Source organism: Marmota monax, unplaced genomic scaffold (assembly GCF_021218885.2).
Source record: "Marmota monax isolate L192 unplaced genomic scaffold, Marmota_monax_Labrador192_F-V1.1 WCK01_AAM20220418_F8-fsc00200, whole genome shotgun sequence".
NCBI classification, from domain to species: domain Eukaryota; kingdom Metazoa; phylum Chordata; class Mammalia; order Rodentia; family Sciuridae; genus Marmota; species Marmota monax.
The window spans coordinates 2,551,605-2,574,880 of record NW_026692549.1 but is presented as its reverse complement, the minus strand read 5'-3'; the positions used below and the strand labels follow the sequence as shown (position 1 = coordinate 2,574,880).

The following is a 23,276-nucleotide window of genomic DNA, read 5'->3' as shown; positions in this document are numbered from 1 at the left end:
ATGGCTAGCGACATCGAACACTTTTTCATGTATTCTGTTGACTGTCAGTATTGCTTCTTTTGAGAAAAGTCTGTGTAGTTCTTTTGCCCATTCACTTATTATGGTATTTGTATCCCACTCCTTGGAATTTACACACAAGGTCTAAAATCAGCACACTATAAGGACACAGCCACATGGAGAATTATGGCAGCTCTGAAGAGAACGACCAAGCACTGAACCAGCCTAGGTACCCACCAAAGGTGAAGAGATAAAGAGAATGGGGTAGATATACACCATCCTGTGTATCCTACATAACTCCACATCCCCAGTGGATGTCATAAAATCATAAAGAAGCATGAAATAATGAAACTGGGGTATATCATGCTGAGTTTATTTAACTCAGAAATTAGAAATTAGTCAAGGTCCGAATGTTTGCCCTCATATGAGGAAGCTGGAGCAAAGGGAGGGGAGGAAGGGGAGAATCCCGTGGAAATAGCAGGGAGACCAGTGGAGGGAGGGAGGGGATGGAAGGGGAGGGAGGAGGGTCAGGAAAAGGGAGAAAGGGTGGGGTGAAATTGACCACATCGTGCCCTGTGCATATAGGAACCCCACCTTTATGTGCATCTATAAAGCACGAATCAAAAAATGATTAATAAACAAAATGAATACCAGGAGAATAGAGGAAGGGAAACCGGGGAAGGAGGAGTGGAGGACGAGGAAGCTCTGGGACTGAAATGGAGCCAATAATATTCCACGCATGTGTGACTCTGTCAAGATGAACCCCACTATTATGTAATAATTACAATGCCCTAGTGAACCCCACTATTATGTAATAATTACAATGCCCTAATGAAATACTTTTTAAAAGAATGCAGTCCACGTTGCTCCAGTGTTCCAGTCTCTGCCTCCTGTGTCCAGCAGCCACTGAGATGGCTCAGACCAGCCTCTGGCCCTGCTGGGGTCTCTCTCTGGGCTCCAGACAGGTTCTCTGTCGTCCCAGGAAGCCAGTCTCTGAGGATCACATCAGAGGACACATGTCCCCTTCCCACTGGGTCCAAGGGTGGCCTTGATGGGAAATCGGGTCAGGAAGAGGGGCCAGGCCCTGCTCCCCCACTTCTGACCTACTGGGCCACCGTCCCACCTGTCACGTTATCTTAATTCCCACACCCACCACGTGAAACAGCAGCTGCTCCAGTTACTATTTTGTGGGCGAGGAAGCGCTTCGCTGGGGTGAGGAGTTAGAGAGCGTGTCATCAGGGAGTCAGCTTGGTCTTCAGGATTTGATTTTAGTTGTGGTTCTGGGGATTGATCCAGGGGCACTCTACCACTGAGCCACATCCCCAGTCCTTTTTATTTTTTATTTGGAGACAGGGTCTCCCTGAGCTGCCCAGCCTGGCTTGGAACTTGGCATCTTCCTGCTTCAGCCTCCGGAGCAGCTGGGATCACAGGTGTGTGCCTCTGCGCCTGCTCTGTGTGTGATTTTTAAAGCAGGCATTTCTGGTGCAGATGCCACCAGGGCAGAGGGCAGGTAACAGAAGGGTGGCCTCTGGGTGCAAGGGTTCGCCTGACAGGGGTTCTTAAGTCTCCTGGGTGCAGGGTAGGGGCTCTCTGGGGGCAGCTGGCGACAGTGCAGAGTGAAGACCCCTATGGGCTGCAAGAACAGTTGTATCTGGGCTCCACTAGTGTTTGGCTGGGGGCAGTGGGCTTTCTAGAACAAGTGAAGGTCAACTATCTAAGAACTTAAACATTGGCAACTAATTTAATATTAACGCGGTGTACACTGGCCCATGTTGCATGATTACTAAAGCACAGAAGCAAAACCAAAAATTAATGTGTTTTTAAGTAGAACATGGAGCTGACGTGAAGTTCTGTGGGAACTACTACACACACTTACGGGCCACCCCAGGAACAGCTGCCAACTCCAGAGAGTGTGCTTGCTCCTCCAGAGACCAAGGCCACGCTGATGGGGAGTGAGCCAAGCTCAGGGACACAAGCCTTGCTGGCCATCTGCAGCAGGGGCACCGCTCTGCAGCTCAGGGCCTGCTGGCTCTGGTAGGAGAGGCAGCTGCTCCCCTTTACCCTCTGTCTCTAGTTACTGGCTGATAACTTCCCCAGACGGTTCCCATAAACACCTGGCATCCAAGACCAGTGGCAGGTGGCTTTCACACCTGCAGCAGCAATTAGGAGTGGCGTCCCTCCTTGGCATCCAGTCCACAGTTGGCCCAGCATGTCTCTCCTTGTAGTGGTGAGGGGCCAGGAGCTTTCCCCCCGTGAAAGCCCACTTCCTCGCACATCCCTCGGACATTGTGGAATTTATTTCTACCCACTTTGCACAATGCTGGGCATGACGGATCTACAGGCCCATGTCTCTTAAACACTAAAGTCGTCTAATTTGGAGTTCAAATAGCAGATTGCCCTCTGATAGCTGACCTGGCCCCCGGGTTGTGTTTCCAAGTAGGGGACCTCTTTGAAGTGCAAAGAACTAGCTGGAGACGGTGGTCATCAGAAGAGGTGGCATGCGGCTGCTGGTCCCCAGATACTTGTGGGTGGAAGGAGTGAGCCCTCCTGAAGAGAGGTGTTGGAAATGAATCTTTTTCCTCTGCTCTGAGTGGTCTCCAAAACAATCAAGGCTTTTGCAAAAGGTGGGCATTACAGCTGTATTCACCGAGATGAAAGGACAGATTGAGAGTCAGTAGGAGGAAAGTCGTGATTACTCTTGAAAAGTGTGTTCCCTGGGGAACAAGCTCAGGTATAGCCCAGGTTTTCTAAGAGCTGGGACAGTGGTTTCACTAAAGAATGTTCTGTTCAGCTCTTCAATCCAACTCTTTTTTTTTTTAATCACTAAAGACTCAGGGAGATATAATCCACCTCCATAAAGATCTAGTGCTCAGTGGGTGAGGAGTCTGCAACCGTCACCACTCCCTGATCCCCCCAGCCAACAAAGAAGCCCATGCCCATCAGCAGCCACTCTGTTCTCACCCCCGGAAACCACTGATCCTCCCTCAGGCTCTCTGGGCTCTCTGAGTCTAGATATCTCTCCTATGTGTGCCGTCACACAGGAAGGTGTCTCTATGTCTGGCCTCCGTGACTGGGCACGATTTCAGGTTTATGTGTGGGGGAGACTCCCAGAGCTGGGCTGTGCCTTCAAGCTCATCTAACCCAGAGGCCCCCAACCCTGTGAGAGTGTTGGGCTGGGGAAGTCTTTGCTTTGTGTCTGTCCTCTATATCAAAGGCTGCTCAGTGCCACCCAGTCCTTTACCCTCCAGAGACTGGTAGCACGACCTGCTTTAGATACAACCACAGAAGAGTCCAGATATTGCCAATGTCCCTAGTGGGGAACTGCTATTGTTTGAGACCCACTGAACTACATGAACCTTTTCTCTAGCCATGCCCACTCCCATCACCGTAGCTTGTGTTCAAGAGAGGAGCCAGGGCCCTAGCCCTCGACCCTGCTTTCTGTCTTATTGGCAATCTGCAGTCCAAACTCATCTTGCTGAAACCTGGCTGCTTTTATCTAAGTAGAATTTTCTGAAAGCAGTGGTTTTTAAAGCTCAACATCTGAAGGGCTTTGCTGGGCCTCAGCCCCAGAGATTTTGATTCAGTAGCTATGGGGCAGGATATGGCTATCAGTCTCCCAGGAGATGCTGGTCTGGAGGCTGTACTTTGAGAACTACTGTCTAAGAGGACACTCATCCTACACTTGGCTACGCACCGAGAGTTTTGAACACAATATCTGCTGCAGCCAGGAGGCAACCTAACTGTGAGACGTGATGGTAGGAGGACGTTGTGATACAGAGTCAAGGGGGTGTCTGGGAAACCGGCCTGGAGCCCTGACAGCATGCAGCTGCGACATAGCCTCGTCTAGAGCTGCCAATGTCTGAACCTGACATCATGCAGACTGGATTGTAACCTTTTCTATTAACACGTTTAGTCTGATCCACTGATGTCCTTAGATATTATCGCGAATGACACGTACACCTCTTAGAACACAAAGTAAAGAGCTCCTTCCTCTGTTTTGCTCACTTCTGTACTTCTGTAGTCTTAGAAGTGGGGTCGACATAGAGGGGTTTCCAGAAACACTTGTCGAACGAAGCAAAGTGTTTTCAGCTGCAGGACTTTCCAGGTTAGTCATAACCAGGAAATACCAGCATATACCAGGTTCTTGTTCTGCCTGCTGGGTCTCAACACCCCGCCACTGCTGCTATTATCCCCATAATCTTCTTCTAAGGAAAATATTTGCAATCCTAATTTTGATGTGTTACTTATATATTTTTTGACACATTGAATACATACGCAAATATTGTATCTCAGGAAGATCCATTTACCACCTATGATCTTCCTGCTTGCCACGGGGTGCTCGTGTGCAGACTTCGGGGCGCCACGCTGGACCACAGCTAGTTCTTAATTGGGTCCAGGGTGGTCTGACTTTTCCATGAATAAGCATGAATTCTCCTAAGCCTTTCTCATTTAGAGCTGCTCCTTCCAGGTCAGGGGTGAGACAAAGAGGGACGCAGCTCCCAAAGCCCTTGCCATATGCAAACTGTGAATAAATAAAAGATGAGTTCCTCGCAGCAGCGACTGATTCACCACCAGACTTGGGTGTGGATGGCAGCCGTGGGGTGTGAGCAAATGAGCCGCAGCGACTTGTGGGTAGATTAATTAGGGATGGCTCCAACAAGTCTTTGAAATGGACTGTTTTAAGAAAAACGACTGTTGAGATGAAGGGCATGATACTTTCTGCTCCCAGATGTATTTCTTGTATTGCACCTAAAATCCATAAGCCCGGATGTTCCCAGCTGATGGGTTATTTCTCATATCAGCTAACTCCTTTTGTTCGGAGCCAGGATTTTTCTCACCAAAGATTTCCAGGCTGAGGGATCCTTCATCTGATGAGTGGATGGTCTTTTTAGCACCTTCAGCTTTGGAGGCGCATACTGCATTAAGCCAATCTTCTTTTGTGATTTATATTTATGCTGGTGTTCAATCCTGTCACCTCCTTCCTGAAGTCTCAATTTCCTCTCGGATCGCTTTGTCTCGATCATATCATTTCTGCCGCTAATTCATAGACTGTCACTTCCCATTTAGGAACCGAGACACAAATGTCCATGATTATTTTTATGAATGTCCACAATGACGAATGCATTAATTGGCTCTTTAGGAGAGAGATTTAACTGCTCCCTAATGGACTTGTCTACCCTTGCAAATACCCAGCTCTTTCTACAGTCTGCATTGCTGAGGATGGGAGGAAAAGTTATAATTTTTTTTTCAAGTGTCCTGAAGAAAGGCAAGACCATCTCCATATTGCCTGAAGTCTGGAGTAACTATATAAGTTGTGGTTCAAAACAAGAAGGAAATACTTATAAATGCATTTTATTAAACATTAGCCTGGCTTTATAAACACTTACCCAGAGTCACACCTGGGCCTCATGAAGGGATGGATGATGTCCCTGCTTGTTGGAGCAAGAGGAGCTTGATGTCAACAGCGGGTTCCGACGCCGTCCTACACTGCTCATACGGTAATGCCATTTAACAGCATGCACCTCCATTCCTTCCTCTGGGAGAAAGCCATGTGGGCACGGGCAGGGTGCTGGGAGAGTGAGGTCCTCGTCAGGCAGCGCCATCCTCCTTCTGCTCCTGACTGGCTTCCCAAATCCTTCTCTGTTGCGAAGGCCATGTCTGGGTCCACCGAGCTTCCTGTTGCTAGTTTATCTAGCTCTTTCTTCTTTTTACACTGATTGTAAATTCATGAATTAATGGTTCCATCTGACAAAACTTGCCTGACCTCATGGTACCCAGCCTGGTGCTTTGACACCTGCAGAGCTAATGGAAGGGCTGGACAGGGCCATCACGGGCATCACCCCACAAACTTAGCATTTTTGAGTGTGTGGTGAGAACACTGGAAATGCTCTTAGTGATTTTCAAACAAGTAGCACATTATTAACCGCAGCTGCTACATTGTTCAGTACATTCTTGAACTTCCTCCTCCCAGTTGGACCCTGTAGCTGCTGTTCTACTTGCTGCTTCTGTGAATCTGACACTTATTAGACCTTCATGCACGGCTGATCATGCAGTAGGCTTCCTGTGCCTGCTTTTCCATCTGGCCTCACATCCTAGAGGCCACGCTCTGCTGCTCACGGTCAGCCTCTGACCTCTGGGTGTGGCTGAATGGCACTCCCCGGTAGATGGGCAGCACACTTGCCTTAGCCATTCATTGGCTCAGGGGCATTTGGGCTGTCCCCATCTCTTGACTGCTGTGGTTAGTGCTGCAATGACCCAAGACAGCAAGCGTCTCCTAGACGTGCTGATCTCATTTCCTGTGGATTTTTACTGGGCAGTGGGCCTGCTGGCTGGCATGGCAATTCCAGTTTTAACTGTGTGGCAGCTCCACGCTGTGTCCACAGTGATATCACCTCCGGGGTGTTCAGGGGCCCTTCCCCCAGGTCCTCACTGGCACTTGTCTTTCTGATGATAGCTGCTCTCCCTGGGGTGACTTTCATGTCCCTGTTGGTCAGCGATAACCAGTCCTTAGGTTCAAGATTTGTAGTTCCCATGCCCAGCACACTTCTGGGTGCAGTGGAGGCAAATCCCATGTAGGGGTCAGGATGTGAGGCACCTCTTACAGCTCACAGTCTCCAAGGGATGACATCATACTGAAGCTGGACCGTCCCCATGATTCCAGCATGGTCCTGCTGCCTCCCATCCTGGGGCCTGGTTGGTTCTTTTGGTTGAACATGAGATCCTTGGACAGGGCTCATGCTCGGGTCACTTGGTATGAACCTAGCAATCTTCAAATGGCCAGTGCTGCACCAAGGGGCATCCAGGAAGGGACATGGTCAGGGAGAATGACTCTAGCTCCCTCCTGGCCTATGCCCAGGTGGTGCCCCAGCATGTGAGCGGTGGGAGAACCCTCCACCTATTTGATCCCTGCCTCTCTGTGCATATTTCCCCCTTCAAGATCACATAGCAGTAGGTTCTCATGACGAAGTCACACTCAGTGTGACTCTACCACTCTGTTCTGTACAGAGGGGGCGACTGTTTTGTAGAAGAATGGTTTTGGGGACCCAGAATGCTGACCCCTGACATCTCAGGACAACTTCCCTCCAACCAGCCCAGGCCGTGCTAAAGTTGGGCCTTGGGAGGAGGGGCTGGAACACCAGGAACACGCTCTCTCGGTCCCCGCTCTAGAGAGGGGTCCCTGCCTCCCGGGATGGGCAAGGCTCTGCCACTTGTCTCTGGTGACTCTCCAGCACACAGCACGGCAGAGGACACGTTTCCTTCCATTAGAGGGAATTAGAATCCATTTAGAGACTCTGCCATGGCCTCTGAGAGCATGTGAGACTCTTGGGTGCATGGCGCTCCCTTCGAGGCAGGAGGGCGGTGTGTGTGCCCTTGTGGTGGCCATGTGGGAGACGGGGAAGCAGAGGGGTCGGGAAGAGGACCTGCTCCAGAGACCCCGGCCGGCACAGTCTGTGGGCCCTGGTGACTGACTGGCGTTCGGAGTGGAGGAGGAACTCCAGTGCTCTTGGTGATCGCCTTGCGGAGGGCAGCAGGGGAGCCTGAGCAGCTCTGCACAGGGGCAAGTTCAGCGATGAGCCACTCAGAAACAGCACCACGGCCCTTGACCCGCATGGCCGGCCTGGCCCACCCCGCTGTCAGGAAGCAGAGTGACAACACGGGGTTGTGTCCAGCCTGTGACTGGAAGCTGCCGAGCACGCTGGAGGGGACACACCCACACAGCCAGGGGAGGCCTTTCATGGTATGGTTGAGAAGCACTCGAGCCTCCTCGTCAGTGTGGTGCTGGGATGGGGACCCTTGCCCCTGCTCATGTCTAGAATTGGTGAGGTTAAGGTTTCAGGAAATGAGGAATATATGGGGCAAAAGGGAAAAAAAAAAACCCTTAAATCCTGTCAGTGGGATTGCAGGTAGGACTATCTCATTCTTACTTGTAAATTCCCCAGCCGATGATGCATTCATTCATTGAAAATACCCCCGTGTTCGCCAAGGGCCTCCTGAGCGCCTCCTGGGATAGAGCCCACTGGGCTGTGCCAGCCAGTAAGGCCAACGCAGGCTGCCATTCTCAAAGGGCATGAATTCTACTGAGACACCGAGAGCTGGAAACATCTGTATAATAAGTAGTTTACGTCGTACGTTGGAAAATAGCAAATGGTCTGGAATAGATGGGGTATGGGATTGAGAGTGATGTTGAAAAGCACATCAGACTTTAAGCAGGATGAACGGCAGAGGACGGTTTCAGGTGTCATTTAAACAAGACTTGAAGAGGGTGAAGAAGGGGTGCAGTCAACATCGCTGCTGAAAGTCCCCTCGGTACCTTCTACAAACAATTCCTGTATGCACGGTGTGGCTGGCTGTGACACGGCCACAGATCCCTCAGGCTGTGTCACACGCACTTTCAATGACAGGAGGGCATCCCTGACCCTCCCACCCAGAGGTAAATTCTGCGTCTCCCTCCCTGACCTCAGGTTTGGTCAGGGGTCTGGGTTGGCCCATGGGCCACTAGCAGACGTGACCCAAGCAGAGGTTATGAAGCACCTGTGCCCTGGGACCCTCTCTCTGGCTTTTCCTGGAACTCTGGGACATGCTGGCCTTCTGGATGACAGGAGGTACCCCACAAATCCACCCACACCCCAGCTGGTGTTGAGCCAAATGTTCCCAGTGAACAAGGAGGCCACATTCACATTGCAGGGGACGGGCACTGCAGACAGAAAAGGGAGCAGAGTCCCAAGTCCCTCCCCTGTCCCCCGGCTCATCTTCATGTCCTCCACCTGCAGCGTCCTCTGCGGGCAGCTTATGGGTAACAAGGACACCTGGGGCAGGACTCCTTGGTTTTGGTGTAGGCTGTCACAGTGGCCTGGTGCTACTGGCTATGCTGCAGGGTTCCTGTACTGGCCAGGCCAGGGGGCAGGTATGGTGGGTCCAGATGGGGCCAGCAGCTCTCCATGGCTATGGCAGCGGGCGACTGAGTTCACTGGCCTCGTGAACAGGCCCCTCTGAAGTGGGAGAACCTGCCGTCTGGTGCCTGGGCTGCCCTCTCCTCCAGCTCCCTGCTCCTGTCTCTCTGGCTCCCTGATGTCCTGGACACTGAGGGGGCTGGGCACACCTTGTCTTTCCTATGCAGTCTTCAGAGATGTGGTAGGGTAACTGCAGGGACACAGGACGAGAGCTTGGGGGAGGTGGGGGGGAGTGTGCTTCTGCTTCAGGCTCTGAGATTAGGAACTGCAGCCCTGAGCTGACCGGGAGCCGAGGCCCACGAGGCAGAGACGGGACTAATTTGCCAGACAAACCACACTGCACTGAAGTGGAAATCATCGCACTGAATTTCAAGTCTAAAGCCAATTAACCTGAGCCAGGTTGAACCTGGGATGAACCTATTTGTTTTTTAAATTACTGCATATTCTCTGAATTGAACTTGAGGCTGAACTTCGAGCGTAGAATTCCCACTTGTACTTCTGAGGAGAGAAGCTCCAGGGCCCATTTGTGCTACGGCACAGAAGCACGGAGGAGGTTAGCCGGCTGCCCAGGGCGCCGAGGACCACGCATACGTGAAGAGCATTTCTAAGGCTCTGTTTCCTGTCCTCACCAGAGTCGAGAGGGCAGCGCAAAGAATCACGTTTCAATTCAAAAGGATTTCTAAACACAAACGGAAATGAAACAGAACCCGTGAAACAAGAGGACCCGGATAGCTGCCTGATTCAGTGGTCCGCACAGGAGGTGAGTGTTTACCCAGTTGGTTTCACAGTGAAAAGCAGAAAATCCAGCATTTCCAGTGTTCTCAACTGCCTACTAAAAATTGGTTGTTTTCCTTAACAACTTAAAGTTGCTTCAAGTTTACCTCCATATTGACACCTATCATCTATCATTTGTTTACCTATCATGCGCCTGATCACCTGTGTCTGTCTATCATCCATCATCTACCTGTTATTCCAGTTCATCAGCTGTCTACCCTCCACCCATCGTCCATGTTCCTTTATCACTGACTCTAAGCCACTTTGCTCTGGAGTTTGGTGCACACAGATCTAAGGAAGCGTTCTTGTTTTTGAGAGGTTATTTCGCGGACAGCCCTCTGGAAAACTTCTAAATTGAGCTGCCTTGACTATAATTCCTCAGAGCCGCCTGGAAGCTGCACTGGAGCTGCAGACTGGGCACTGAGTGGCTGACCTGCTGCCGTGGAGCTGAGGGGTTTGAAATGTGCCAGAGCTTTCTGCAGGATTCTTGGGCTGCTCCGTGGGGGCCTCCACCAGGGAGGATGGGCATGCTGCCTGCCCACCTGTGGGGCATGCAGAAGCCTGCTGACTTAAAAGCGGGCTAGCCCAAGGCTGCCCTGTGCATCTCCCACTTAAACCCTGTCCCTCAGGTTCACTGGGCTGTGGCTCAGCCTCGCCTCCTTCTCTGCCCCTCAGGCAGGGACTCGGACCCTCACTCTCCCACCACCTGGCTCAGGCGAGCCCCAGTGGAAAGGGGTCCAGATGTCATCCAAGGACAAGGGCCCTGGGCTTCTGTCCCTGCATCTTCCCAGGGCATGGACCCCTGTATCCTGCAGGCAGTCTGCTTTCACTGCTACCGCCCCCTGCCCCCTCCCCACGTCCTTCCTTTATCTCCAGCTTCATCAAGAGTCTCTCTGATTTGCTCTGAGCCAGACTGCCTGGGCGCATGCCTAACCTCTCTGTACCTCAGTGTCCTCATCTGTCATGTAGAACCGGGCCGGGACCAGAATAGCCACCGAGTGGGAAGTAGAGCTCTTATGATTACTTGCTAATTGCAGTAGCCATGGCAAACCCAGTCAAAAATAGACAATTTCATTTATCCAGACTTAATTTTCTATAATACTAATGTTTTGTGAATGTTCAGAATTCATAAAATTAAAGTAAAACTAAACTCTTAATACATTCTAGGTATTTCATATAAAAGGGGAAAATCAGAGCATAGATCATAGTTCACACTGAGTGACAAGTGCCATGTTAGAATCAACCGCCTGCCACTCCAGGCTCCCTGCTCTCTTCTCTTCAATCCCTCCCTCCCATGTAGGCAAGACCACACATGTTCCAGCCACTGGGATGCCAGCAGAAGGACCCCACCCTCAGGCCTGGCCATCGAACCCCATATGCCTTCCACCCTGTCCCACCTCCCCTCGCTGGTCACAGCAGAGCCCAGGGGATGTAGTGCCACCAGCTCAGGGAAACCAGATCCCTGCATCGTCCCGTGGAAGAAGGTGAGGACTGCAGGTGCTGGACCGTCAAGCAAGAGAAACCTATTCTTACTGTCAGGCCACACCAGATGGTGGGCAGGGATTCTCACTGTAGCAGAAAACATCAGCCTAATACACACTCAGGGTCCAGGCAGGAGTCCAGAGCAAACGTGGCTGGGAGGGCTGGCCCGAGGGAGCCCAGGTGGGGTGCTGCTGCAGCAGGGAAGCACCCACGTCTGGATATTATCACTTAAAGGTCTCTTTAGCACAGTGTGGGGGTGTTTCTCAGGACAGAGCACATGCTTAGCAAGTGCAAGGCCCCGGGTGGATCCTGAGCACCAAAAACAAGACAAAGCAACAGCAGAATCCGCACAGCTGCTGCCCTGCGCCACAGACATAGGCCACTGCTGATTCACACGGTCAGAGGTGCAGCCGTGTCCAGGGATGCAGCTTCCAGCGCATGGTCACAGAAGTGATGCCGCTTCCGTCCTCCTGGGAGCCACAGGACCTTCCTGTGGCACCTGGACTCTCTCTCCCTTTGCTGGGGCTCTACCTGGCATGAAACCCAGCCTCCCACGTTTCTCCGGAGAGGCCCCTGCCTCCCTGCTGGTGGTGACACCCCCCACTTTTACAATGTCACATGGGAAAGCAGTACTTCCTGGTGGCTCCTGTGAGACCTCAATGCATGTCACCCCGTCCATGTGGCACCTGCATTTCTGTTTACAACCAGGTTTTTCTTTATACCAACTGCTCTTGGAGTGTTGTCTGATCCTAAGAAAAAATACCCACGAAATCACAGCTGGGTTTGCCAGATACGTGTTGTTCTAATGAACATGCCAACAAACACAGAGCTGCTAAGGGTGGAACCTTCTCATTATCTAACTGCAGTGTGGCCTGGGCCTTAGAAACCACCACCTCTGAGAGTCCGGGATGCAGCCTTTCCTCAGAACCTTGTGGCTCTGTGTGCAGCCTGGGCATCCAGAGCCCTGGCCATGTCCCCTCTAAGGTATACCTTGGGGGTCAATGCTCCTTCGAAAACAGCATCATGCGCAGGCTCCGATTCAGCAGGACGCTGCTGCAGGGTCCATGACCACAGAGGACACACCGAGGCTTGCTGCTGAGGTCCTGTGTGTGCCAGCTCCCCCACCGCCCGCCAGACCTCTGCTGCCTGTGAGGCAGGTCCTCCCTGGCTGTTCGTGGGAAGCGCACATCCTGGTTTGCTCAGGCTAGGGCAGGTTTGCACAATGATTGCTAATAACCTCTTCTCTGATTCTCAAAAGTGGCCCAGGGCGAGCAGTGCACTAGAGTGTCTCCTACCTCTAGGTCACAGCGAGGCTGACCCCACCGACTGCATTACTCTCTCTGCAACAGAGCCCTCGGCTTCAGCGTGTCTGGCTTGAATGTCACTGGTCCTCATCCCTTTCATACACTGCTGTATCTGTGTTCTGGAGGATGGACCACTTTCCACTCTCCAGGGAGTGGGTGTCACCCACGGGTCCTGCTGTGTCCTCTCCAGGCCCAGCCTTGTCCACTGCGTTGAGCTGGTGACTGGCATCCAATGAATTTCTCCACGGTGGCTCACAGTGGCCTCGCCTGTCCAAGCCTGCCTTCCTGTATAGTTTAGGACTCATCATCTCTTGCCTGCCAATATCTGAGCAGCCTCCTTGATGCCTGCCCCCTCCACAGCCTGTTCTCTGCTGAGGCCAGCCAGGTCTCCAACTGCACACGTGGACCCTGGTGCTCACCAGGATGTAAGCCCAGCCCAGAGCCTGTGGGATGAGCCAGGGCAGCCGCCCTGCCAGCCACCCTCCCCAGGCTCTTCACAACGTGACTGAGTGGCTTCTCTCACCACAAGGTGTTCTGCTTCCTGCCCCTGGAACTGGTGGGATGGCCTTAGGCCAACCAGCCCAACAACTGGGCTGGTGCTAAGAGCAGGCCTTGGTGGGTTTGGGGCCCTCTGGACCCTTCTCTTAGGACTCCACCATTGCCGTATGAACAAGTCTGGGCTGGCCTGTTGAAGAATGCCACTCAGGTGGCCAGTCACCTCTCAGCCCAGCCTGCCATCCAGCAGAATGAAGGAGGCCATTCTAGACCGGCCAGCACTGGGCCTACTCTCCAGCTCACTGAGGATGTGTGAAGGCACCCAGCTGGGTGAGCCACGGCCTGGAGGCATACCCAGATGACAGCAGACTTCCTGGTGAAGTACGCACCTGCTGCTCCAAACCATGGGGCCTCGATATCTTTGTTCTGCAGCATGACTAAGGCACAGGTAAAGCACAGTCAGCACAGAGCACTAGTGTCACAAGCTCCAGCTGGTCATGTCTCCTGCCCAGTGGTTCCCCCCTGGGGCCGACTCTGGTCTACAGAGGACAAGTGTCTGGAGATGCCTGCTAACTGGCACAACCAGAGCTGGGGTGGTTGCCACAGGCACCTAGTTGGGAGGACAGGGATGCTGGTGACCACTCTAAGAAGCCCAGGACAACCCTCTCCACCCCAGTAAAGTGTTAATCAAATTGAGCTGTGCTGCTGCAGACAAGCCAGGTTCTCAGTGCCACTGTCCTCTCACACTCCCATTCCTCTGTGTGAGGTCCCCTCCTCTCACATCTCCCCATCTGGGCACATGGCCATCATCTGTGAGCTCCACGGCCCTCCTGGGACATAATCTGTGTGACTTCCAGTGCTGAGCTTCTGGGCCTGGGCCGTCTATTACCCAGGGCACTAGCAAAGGAGACAGGAGGTGAGAGACAGGTAGATGATAGGAAGAAGGTTGACAGATGGTAGATGACTGATGACCAAGAGCTGCTAGGTAATAGATAACAGGTAGATAGACCACAGGTAGTTGGCTGATGAACAGAGAGTTGATAGAGGGATAGATGATAGATGATTGATAGGTGGATAGGAAGGTAGATGAGAGAAGGTAGTAGATAGACAGTAGCTGATTAGTAGATGGTGGATTGATTGACATATCGGCAGATGATGGGAGGCTGGTAGAGAAGGGCGACAGAGAGCTCAGCAGGAGTGGTAGTGCTGTGGGTGTTCATGGGGACACCATAGGCACTGTGATGGTGACGAGGGCGTTGGCTCCTGCACACCATTTGAAATCCCAAGACTCCACCCACCTTCCAGAAGGCCTGGGTGTCATTCAGTGACGGCAGAGCCGACACTGTCCCCTCTGCTGGTGGGTAGGGAGGAGGGCTTGTGGGATAGGGAGGCTGATTCTGTGGAGAAGGAAGAGTCTGAGGGAGGCTGGGGCAGATCTGGTTTCTGGGAATGTCCTGCAGCTGTGTTATCCACTGAGCTGTTGGAAGGAGCCAGCAGGCCACTCCCAGCACTTGGAAGTGTCCACACCAGCAACCTTCCAGGGGACAGTCCACCTCTAATCTGCAAGTTTGGGACCCAGACTAACAAAGGACCTGATGCTGCTTGCAGATGCCGGTGAGAGGTTTCTGGTGGAAAGCGTCCAGTTTCCAGGTACTGCAAGGTGAAGTAGGGCTGCTCCAGAATCGGGGCAGAGAGCAGGCGACACTGGGGGCTGTGTTCCTGCTGGAGACTGTCACAGCATGAGGAAGGAGACACCCACGAGCTGGCAACACCTCCCTCTGGCGACTGGGAGATGTGCGATGGTCGGTCTGGAGGGGGACGTCACTCCCTCGGGAAGCCTCCAACTGTGACCAGGTCTGACTCCTCTGCCCTGTTTAGTCACTTTGGAATTGGAGAAGGTGTGCCAAGCCCTGCAGGTGACCCTCTGGGGAATGTCAGCTAGACTCCTGGTTGGGTTACACTGTAAAGCCAGCTTAGGGTCACGGATGGAGCAAGGGCAGCTGCCACCCGATGGACACAAGGTCAGCAGTTACCCTGGGATGTTCAGGAAGGTCAGTGTCATCAAGCAGCCCTGACATGTGAAGAGGGGACAAAAGAGAATGTGAGGGACAATGACGGGGAGAGATGGCCAGAGGCGCATGGCTCTGGCAATGCAGGGGACGTGGGCCAGAGAAGGTGGGCACCTCTGTAGCTGGAGGAGACAAGCAACAGCCTCCCCTGGACCACCTGAGAGCATCCACAGCTCCTCTGCCAGCCAGATGGTGCTGGGTGCCCACCTGCAGAGCCAAGATGCCACCATCTGCAGACGGTCTCACAGCAGCAAGAGGAAGCTGGTTCAGATTTGGAGGGGGTTCAGGACCAAGGGGTGTGTGACCAGCAGGCCATGCAGCAGAGCAGCCCAAGCACCAGCCCTGCCTCTGTCAGACTGTGCCGGCCCTCAGCGTGACCCTGGGTGTGGCCCAAGGGCTTCCCCCATCCCGCTCACTCACCCTCAGCCCGTGTCAGCCCGACCTGCTGCCATCCACGGCTCTCCAGCTACACTGGGCGTGTGGCTCCTCAAATACACCAGGATTCCCCACCTCAGGGACTCTCACTGATTTTCCACCTCCCGAGCTGTTCTCTCTGACATTCACAGACCCACTCACTAATGCCAATTAGACTTGCTTTCAACATCAGCGCACGCACCATGAGTAAGGAAAACACACAGATGTGCGTGCACACACACGCCTCCCCGAGGAGCCAGCAGAGAGTGGGGTGTGTACTGACCCATGGTACGCGACCATCACATATGACGTAGGATGCACGTGTGTAAAGTGGCATCTGTACAAGTACACATACAGAACACACATTAGACATGAGACACGTGAGAATGTCTCCTTTCCTCTCTATGGGGGAGACTGTGAAATCACATATATGAAATTATAGGATTTACCTATGGGAAAGGATAGGTAAGAAATAGGATACACACATACACACACATATATACATTACTAAACGTGTGCTGCACAAGATGAGCTATGCATGTGCGTGTGCATGTGTGTTTATATCTGTGCATGTCTTCTCTGTTCCTCCTCCACAAAGGGAGCTTCAGATCTGAGCTATATCACAGGACACCAGGAGCCAAGTGTATTCAGGAAGCTCTGCTTCCCTAGTTGGAAACTTGAGAACAGGGGTGTTTCTGCTCATGGCTGATTCTGTAGCACATGAGAAATCCAGTGACATCTGTTGAATGTCTCATGTTCCTACTTTAGGCTTCAGGACCCTGGCTGGGAACGTGAGGGTGGGCCCTTCACCTTCTGCACTGGGTCTCCAGTCTTACTTGTAGAAAGGGCATCGCCCAGCACCTTCCCCAGGGCCAGGCTGTGCCTTGGCTCTTCACCAAAGCTCCATCCTGCCTGGGGTGGCCACTGGTCCCTACTGGCCGGCTCGAGCTGAGGCCTCAATGCCCGCCCCTGGGCCTGCTCTCCTGGACAATTTGTCAAGAGAAACATTGTTCAGGATCTTGAGGCTCCGAGGAGGAATGTGCAGTTGGGAATTGGGAACTCATCCCCGCCCACACCCCCTGTGGACTCCACAGCTCTCCTGCAGACAATCTGTCCTCCCTAGCTCCACTGGAAAGGGCCTGAAGCACGGTCTTCCTCTCAGTCACAAACACTCATTACATCTTTTAGCACTTTCTCTCTCTGGATCAAAGACCATCCCCTGGGGGAAGATGGAAGAAGAGTCTATAAGTCACCCTAAATTTGAAATGGAGATTCTGAGGTGAACTCTCGCAACAGAAATCACAGATGCGGAAAGGCCAAGAATGGAGGAACCCTCTGGAAATGGAGGCACCCTCTGAAAATGGAGGCACCCTCTGGAAACGAAGGGACCCTCTGGAGTGAGTGACACTTGTGCAGGGCTTCACGCACACCCGTTTGCCTCTGATTCTCCTGATGGATCTAAACTCTGCCGTATCAGGGTTCAGGAACGTGCCTCTGGCTGGTCACTAATTAGGCACTACTGTCTCAATGAGTGAGGTTTCCTGATATAAGTGGGGGTTGCGGTCACAGCAGACACACACAGATCCATGTTCAGCGGGACGTGGAGCCAGGGGCTCAGCAGTGGAGAGCTAACTTCTAAATCACTCACAGCACGACTTTCCGAGGTTGGACGCCAAAGGAAAATACCACAGCTTTGTGCCAATTACATGCTTTCTGCTGGTGATACCGGGTTTAATTTCCTGCATATTTAGAGGTTTTGGAATGACTATGGCATCTATCACATGCCTTAATGCACCTGCTGTCAATGTTTCCCCTCTCCACACAGCATTTGCTTTTTAGTCACAGACCTAGACATCAAATAAATACTTTCCATCACAGCAATGAAGGAGAATCAGTAAGGATCACCCTCATGGCCGTCAGGAACCTGGAAGGCGCTGGCCACCACCCACAAGGACGCCCTTGACCCACTTTGAGTAGCTGGCTCCCTGCATCCAAGCATGCAGCAAATAACACGCCTCCGAACTGATTCCACCCAAGTAGCCCGTTCAACCCAAAGTGTGTGTTTTGACCAAGTCAGTTGAACCAGGAGCACCACGGAGAGGAAACGGAGGGTCTGACACTTTTAAAACAGTAGATGTTCACCAACTCTTGACATAAACCTGGATTTAGTTCATCATTCATTTTTCCAAAAATTGTTTATTTCTCAAGGAACTACATGTCCCAGGCCTCTGGTTCATTCTAGCAATGGAGAGGAATAAGGCCCACCGGCTCCTGAGTCCCTCCAGGTCTGTGTCATGTCCACACAGGCCGACTGAGGACTGGCCACTGTGACGTGGGGAAGTCAGGCCTCATCTAGGATCTGGAGTCCTAGGAAAGGCCAGATCCTGCAGCATTGAGATCGCTATGAAGTTCCCTGGAACAGAAGCTCTCGACCCTGCAGCCACTGGGCATTACAGCCTGACTCTGTGCCCTGCAGCCTCGGGCCCTGGAAGTGGAGATGCACAGTGGCTCTCTGCTCCGCTGGCTACCTGCCCCCTGCCGCTCCCAGGAGCCCCTGCTGCGGAGCCTCTTGTCCCCACTGGAGCTGCCCAAGGATCCTAACTGCTGTCCTGTGTTTCTCTGTCTAGGGAGAAGACGGCCACCATGGGGAGGGAGTGTGGGCTGGTCCTTCCTTCCTGTCCTTGTCTTGACCTGCCCCTGTCGGTGCAGGACACCATCTACATGCTCACCTGCTCTTACTCTCCTGAGTGGGACTAATGTTGCCCACCAGTTCAGCTCTTGAAACTCTGCAGGTCATCCTTGGCCCATCCTGGACTTGTCCCTCCTTTGCACATGAGGCCCTGGGAAATCCCTGCCTCAGGGCCCAGCGTCCCTTCCCCGCCTGAGGAACACGTGGCTCTGAGCCCTTTGTGTGTCTTGCGTGTTAGACATGTGTCCCCCTTCTAGTCCTCTGTGACAGCCTGTGACATGGCCCCCTCCACCCTCCTTTCCTGGAGCCTCTTCGCTGGACACTTTCCCCAGAATCGCCTCCAAAAGGCCACTGGGGAGCGGCCCGGGGGGATGGGTCACACACCAGGCATCCTCACCTGGCAGACAATGGGCACACACAGCCCAGAGTGGCCTGAGGTTTCTGTGGCAGTTCTAGGAAGAAGCACAAAGCAAGGAGGAGCCGTGGTCTTGCTGTGGGGAGCTGAGCCACGGGCTGGAGGCAGCAAGGCAGAGAGCTCGACAGGGCCATGGGAGAGAGGAGGTGCAGGGAGGGCCTGGAGCAGGAGGGGCTGGGGACCTGGGCAGGGCGGTGGGGGCGGGAAGCCAGAGGGAGATGGATGGGCCTTAGAGGCCTCTGAGGGAGGCGGGGAGACAGGAAGAACTTGGTGTGTGACGGGCGCCTCCTCGTGGCCCTCGTTTTCAATGCACCTCTGTGACTCCTGGACTGAGAATGGATTTGGGGGTGGGCGAGGTCCTAAGCAATGTCACTGCCTAGGCTCAAGAAGCCTTATGGGGGTCTAAACAGGCACATCCAGGAGGGATTGGTGATGGTGCCCTTGGAGTGAGGAGCTGGCCCACAGCAGATTCCTATTCAGGAGTGAACGTCCACGTGGCCACAGTGACTCTCAGAGATGTTCCCCACACCGTGCAGAGGCAGAACTGTCATAGCCTCTGTGTCCGTTTACAATGCGAGGAGTCACAGCTGCTGTCCATCAGACAGGGTTCCCCCTGGGCAGTGCACCTCGGAGCTGCACTCCCCGGCCCGACTCTTCCCATCTGCCCTCCCCCTGGGGACAGCAGCCTGCACCTTCGGGTGGGTGGGGCTGGAGGCTTGTGGCTACCCTGCATCCTGTGGTCTTTACTCCTTTAAATGGACTCTGGCTTTATCTTCTGAGCTTGTGGTGCCCGGTCTGCATGTTCTCTGGGATTCTTTGTGTAAATTCTAGACGAGGGGTGGCCTGGGACCCGTGGGGCTTCTTTCTTTCTAGGTCTTAGATGACAGAGGTTTCACATGGGACATTCATGGCTGGTGGTGTTGAAGCCTGTCACACCTGCCTCTGAGTGCCATAGGAATATGCTCTCTGCTGCCCAGGGCATGGGGCCAGGTGAAGTGGATTCAGTTCTCGGCCAGTCCAGGACACAGGGCAAGGCCGGTCCCTCTCTGACCTGTTTTGTCCCATTTTCCAGATCTCTCCACTTTCTCAGGAGCTGAAATCCCCACTTGTCTTGATTTCGACATCCAGGAGAACAATCTAAGCACTGTGTTCCGACACACATCCGCAGGAGTGGACAGACAGCTCACATGCTCCTTCAACAAGCACAGTGATGAGGGATGGTGCTTAGTCCCAGGACTGAGAGTCTGCAGGCATCTGCAGGAACAGCGGGGTCCCCCAGCAGACGTCCCCCAGGGGGGATCGGCCCCTCAGAGTCCACCAGTGGGGGCTCTGGATAACCTCCTGCATTAAGAACAGGTGGCCCTTTCCCTTCGAGGCCATCTTACCTCCCTCCTACTTCTCAGCTCTGCACAGTCTTGACTGTGGCTCTGACAACCTGCCCATGAATCAGCCAGGCTGCCGTCCAGGGGAAACGCATGCACACTGAGCTCTGAATTCCACCTGGTTGTCAATGCTGTCCTTGTTGCACAAGAGCCACACGGCTGCCCTGGGGTTCCACGGCAGCCAAGTTTGCCAACCACGTTCCAGGGGTAAGTGATGGAGGCAGAGGGGACCAGCTTGGGGATGAGACTGAAGAGCGCTGTCCCTGGGGACGTGCCAACACTCAGCTTCCTCACCCCGAAAGTAAGGGTGATGACAGGGTGGCTGTGGGGTCAAGTGGCCTGGGCCTTCCTGTTGGGGAGTGAGTACTGGCAGGCAGGTGCTGAGTGTGACCGCTGCCCTTAGGACCACGGCTGCCCCTTGGCCTCCCAGAGTCAAGTGCCCAACTAGCCGTTCTGAGAGCGCCCTGGAGGTCCAGCAACAGGCGGACAGGCACAGGGGAGAGGAGCGAGGAGGAGCCAGGCGGGGGGAGGAGAAATGTGCTATCCTGTCCACTGAAACTTTGACTCCGGCCACACATAACGCAGCTCCTGCGTTAGGACGTCAAGTCCAGAGGAGCATCATCCTGGTGTCTGAATAGAACACTGCTGCTGAGCATCACAGTGCCAGGGGCCGAGGGGTTCCTGCAGCCCGGCTCCCCTTCCTCCCTTAGCCCCCCTGGCTGCCTGGGTCTCCCCCACACAGAAGGCAGACGAGCACCCCGCAGGCCAGCAGGTGCCCTGCCCACTCTGCAGCCACAGATCCATTCTCTAGAGCAGTGGGCGCCCTGAGCCACAGACCCTGACCTCACGGGGTGGACGGAAGGTCCAGGAAGGAGAGTCAGACGAGGAATAGATCAAATGCAAAGATGCATATGAGCATCCGGGAAGAAACAGGCAAAAAACAGGCACCTGAGTGGGTAGGCAGAGGCACAGCACGCAGCGTCCCTGAGGTGTGCACATGGCACTCAGGAGGGTCCAGCTGAGAGGGGGACTGAGGGAGCAGGCTGCCCACACACCTCGGGGAGAGGCCAGGCAGAGACAGGGAGGGGTGCCCATCCTGTGGAGCAACGTGAAGATGGCAGCACAGCAGGAAAGAGAGACAGGAGAGGCGAGGTGGGAGTGAGGCCCAGCAGCAGGCAGCGTGCAGCCCCGTGGGCTTGGCCTTGGCTGTGGGCACTGGGCTTCTCTGCGGAGGTGGGAGGGAAGCGGGGAGGAGATCTGAGCTGAGGAGCGTCGTGACGGATTTGCACTTTGCACCCTGGCTGCTGCGTTCACAGTGGCTGTGGAGAGGACACAGGTGGGCAAGGAAGGCCTGGGAGGCCAGCAAGGAGGCCATCACCTTGATCTAGGGGAGATGTGGTGCCCTAGACTGGGGAAGGAGGGTTGGATCCTAGATGTATTTTAAAGCATGAGCAACAGGACTTGCTGAGAGATTGGACATGAGAGAAAGAGAGAGAAATCGAGGATGAACCAGGATATTGGCCAGAGCATCTGGAAGGAGCTACCACTTCTGGACGAGAAGAAGATTCCGGAACACGTGGGTGGGAGGGTGGATCATGGAGGGCCTCCCATGGTCTTGCTTTTTCCTATACCCTTGACTTCTTTCCGAGCTTGTAATGACAGGATTGTGCCTCTGGTTTTGTGGTCCTAACATCTAGCCAGGGCCCAGCACCTGGTGTGGACTCAGCTTGCATTTGCCGACTGCTTTCTAGGGGGACAGGGGCTCCCTCCCTGGCCGCCCCCTGCCATGCAGAGAGGTGAAGTTCCTCTGATTCAGAGGAGCGGGCCTGCCTACTGTGGGGCTGCTGGTGGGGGCCTGGCTCCCTGTGCTTTGGGGTGCTCACTCCAAGGAGGTGCTACTGCTTTGGTCAGCCAGCTGGGCTCTGGACTGGGCAGTGGTAGCTCCACAAATCCATTTTCCTCTGCTGCCTGGAAGCCTGCTACAAGGTTCCCGGCAGAGCCAGCCTGAGTCCCCCACCTCATCCATCTCCCTGTGCCTTTGTCTTGAATCACTTGTGCATTTAATTTAAAAAGAGAAAGAGGAGGCTGCGAGGAAGGAAGGGATCAATGGAATTTAAAGGAGAGGTGAGGGCCGTCCCTCCCCATCCCTCACTCTCTCAGGTAGATACTTGTGGGTTGGGCAGGGAACTGGGAACAGAGGGAGTTCCTCGTCTCCCTTGGCCAGTGTTGCAAACCAGAGCTGGGCGAAATTGCGGACTTACATCTCCATTGACTTCACACAAATGCTCGGCTGTAAGATCATTCTGGGCTGCGGGCCATCAGTCCAGCCCCTGGGCTCCTCCTTCCTGCCCCTTGCAGCCCTGATGCAGCCACCAAGAGGACAGTGGTACCTGCATCCCACCACCACACCCCCAGGGGCTGGGAAGAGGCCCAAAGCACTTGGAAAACAGAAAGGGTCAGGAGGGAGCCTGGCCCAGAGGTGACCTCCAGGGCAGCCTTGATCCTGCTCTGTGTGGGGCCGGGGGGGATCCCCAAATGTGAGGGGCAGGATTCTCAGAGGTGATGGGAGGGCCAGCTGTCAGGCCCCAGTGGGTGGGCCAAGCTGCTGGGACGGGGACCAACTCGCCTTGAGCACGTCTTCATCGGACGACCTGCACTCCACAGACTCCAGCAGCCCTGTCACGGTGCCGTCCTCCTCCACGGAGACCACCTTCACGGGGACGGCCACCGTCTTCCCAGTGAGGATGGCTGTGTTGAGGATCTCCGCCTCCTGGAAGAGGAAACACAGAGCCATCACCCTGGCTCCCGCGTGGCCCAGCCCTCACCTGCGCTCGCGGCCACTGACCAGCCCTCCACCCAAGTTCAGCACTCGTGTTGCGGCACCAGCCCAGGGCCGAGGTGGCCAAGGGACCATTTCTGTCCTCCCCTGGATTTCTGCAGGGAGGATATGGCAGGGGAGGGTTGTGGAGCCAGTCAAGTTAACAGGGCAAACACTTCTCAAATCTCACCATGCACCAGGTTTCCATGCTTTACAAAGGCCCACCCTGCAATTATCCCAACATCCTGTTTTATAACTAGCACAGAGAAGTTTTGTAACTTGCCCAAACCACACAGCTAGAGAATAATGAAGGTGGAATTTGAACCCAGGAACTTGGGCTCCTGAGTGGACGCATTAGAGAGCCCATTACGTATGTCTGAACTTGAACACAGAGGTTCTGACTTGAGCTTTCCACTACCAGCCAGAGGCAAGGCGAGGGGGTCCGGAGCCTAGAGACTGATGCCACCTCACACACACAGGAGTCTG

General features: G+C 54.0%; 1 protein-coding gene across 1 annotated transcript in view; it reads right to left on the bottom strand.

Moving 5' to 3' along the window:
- Tmem132d (transmembrane protein 132D) overlaps positions 1–23,276 on the bottom strand; it is a 506,271-nt gene that overhangs the window by 52,542 nt on the left and 430,453 nt on the right. The window contains exon 5 of the mRNA XM_046445929.2: positions 22,599–22,742. Within this exon, the coding sequence (XP_046301885.1) occupies positions 22,599–22,742 (144 nt within the window). The remainder of the gene's footprint in view (positions 1–22,598; positions 22,743–23,276) is intronic.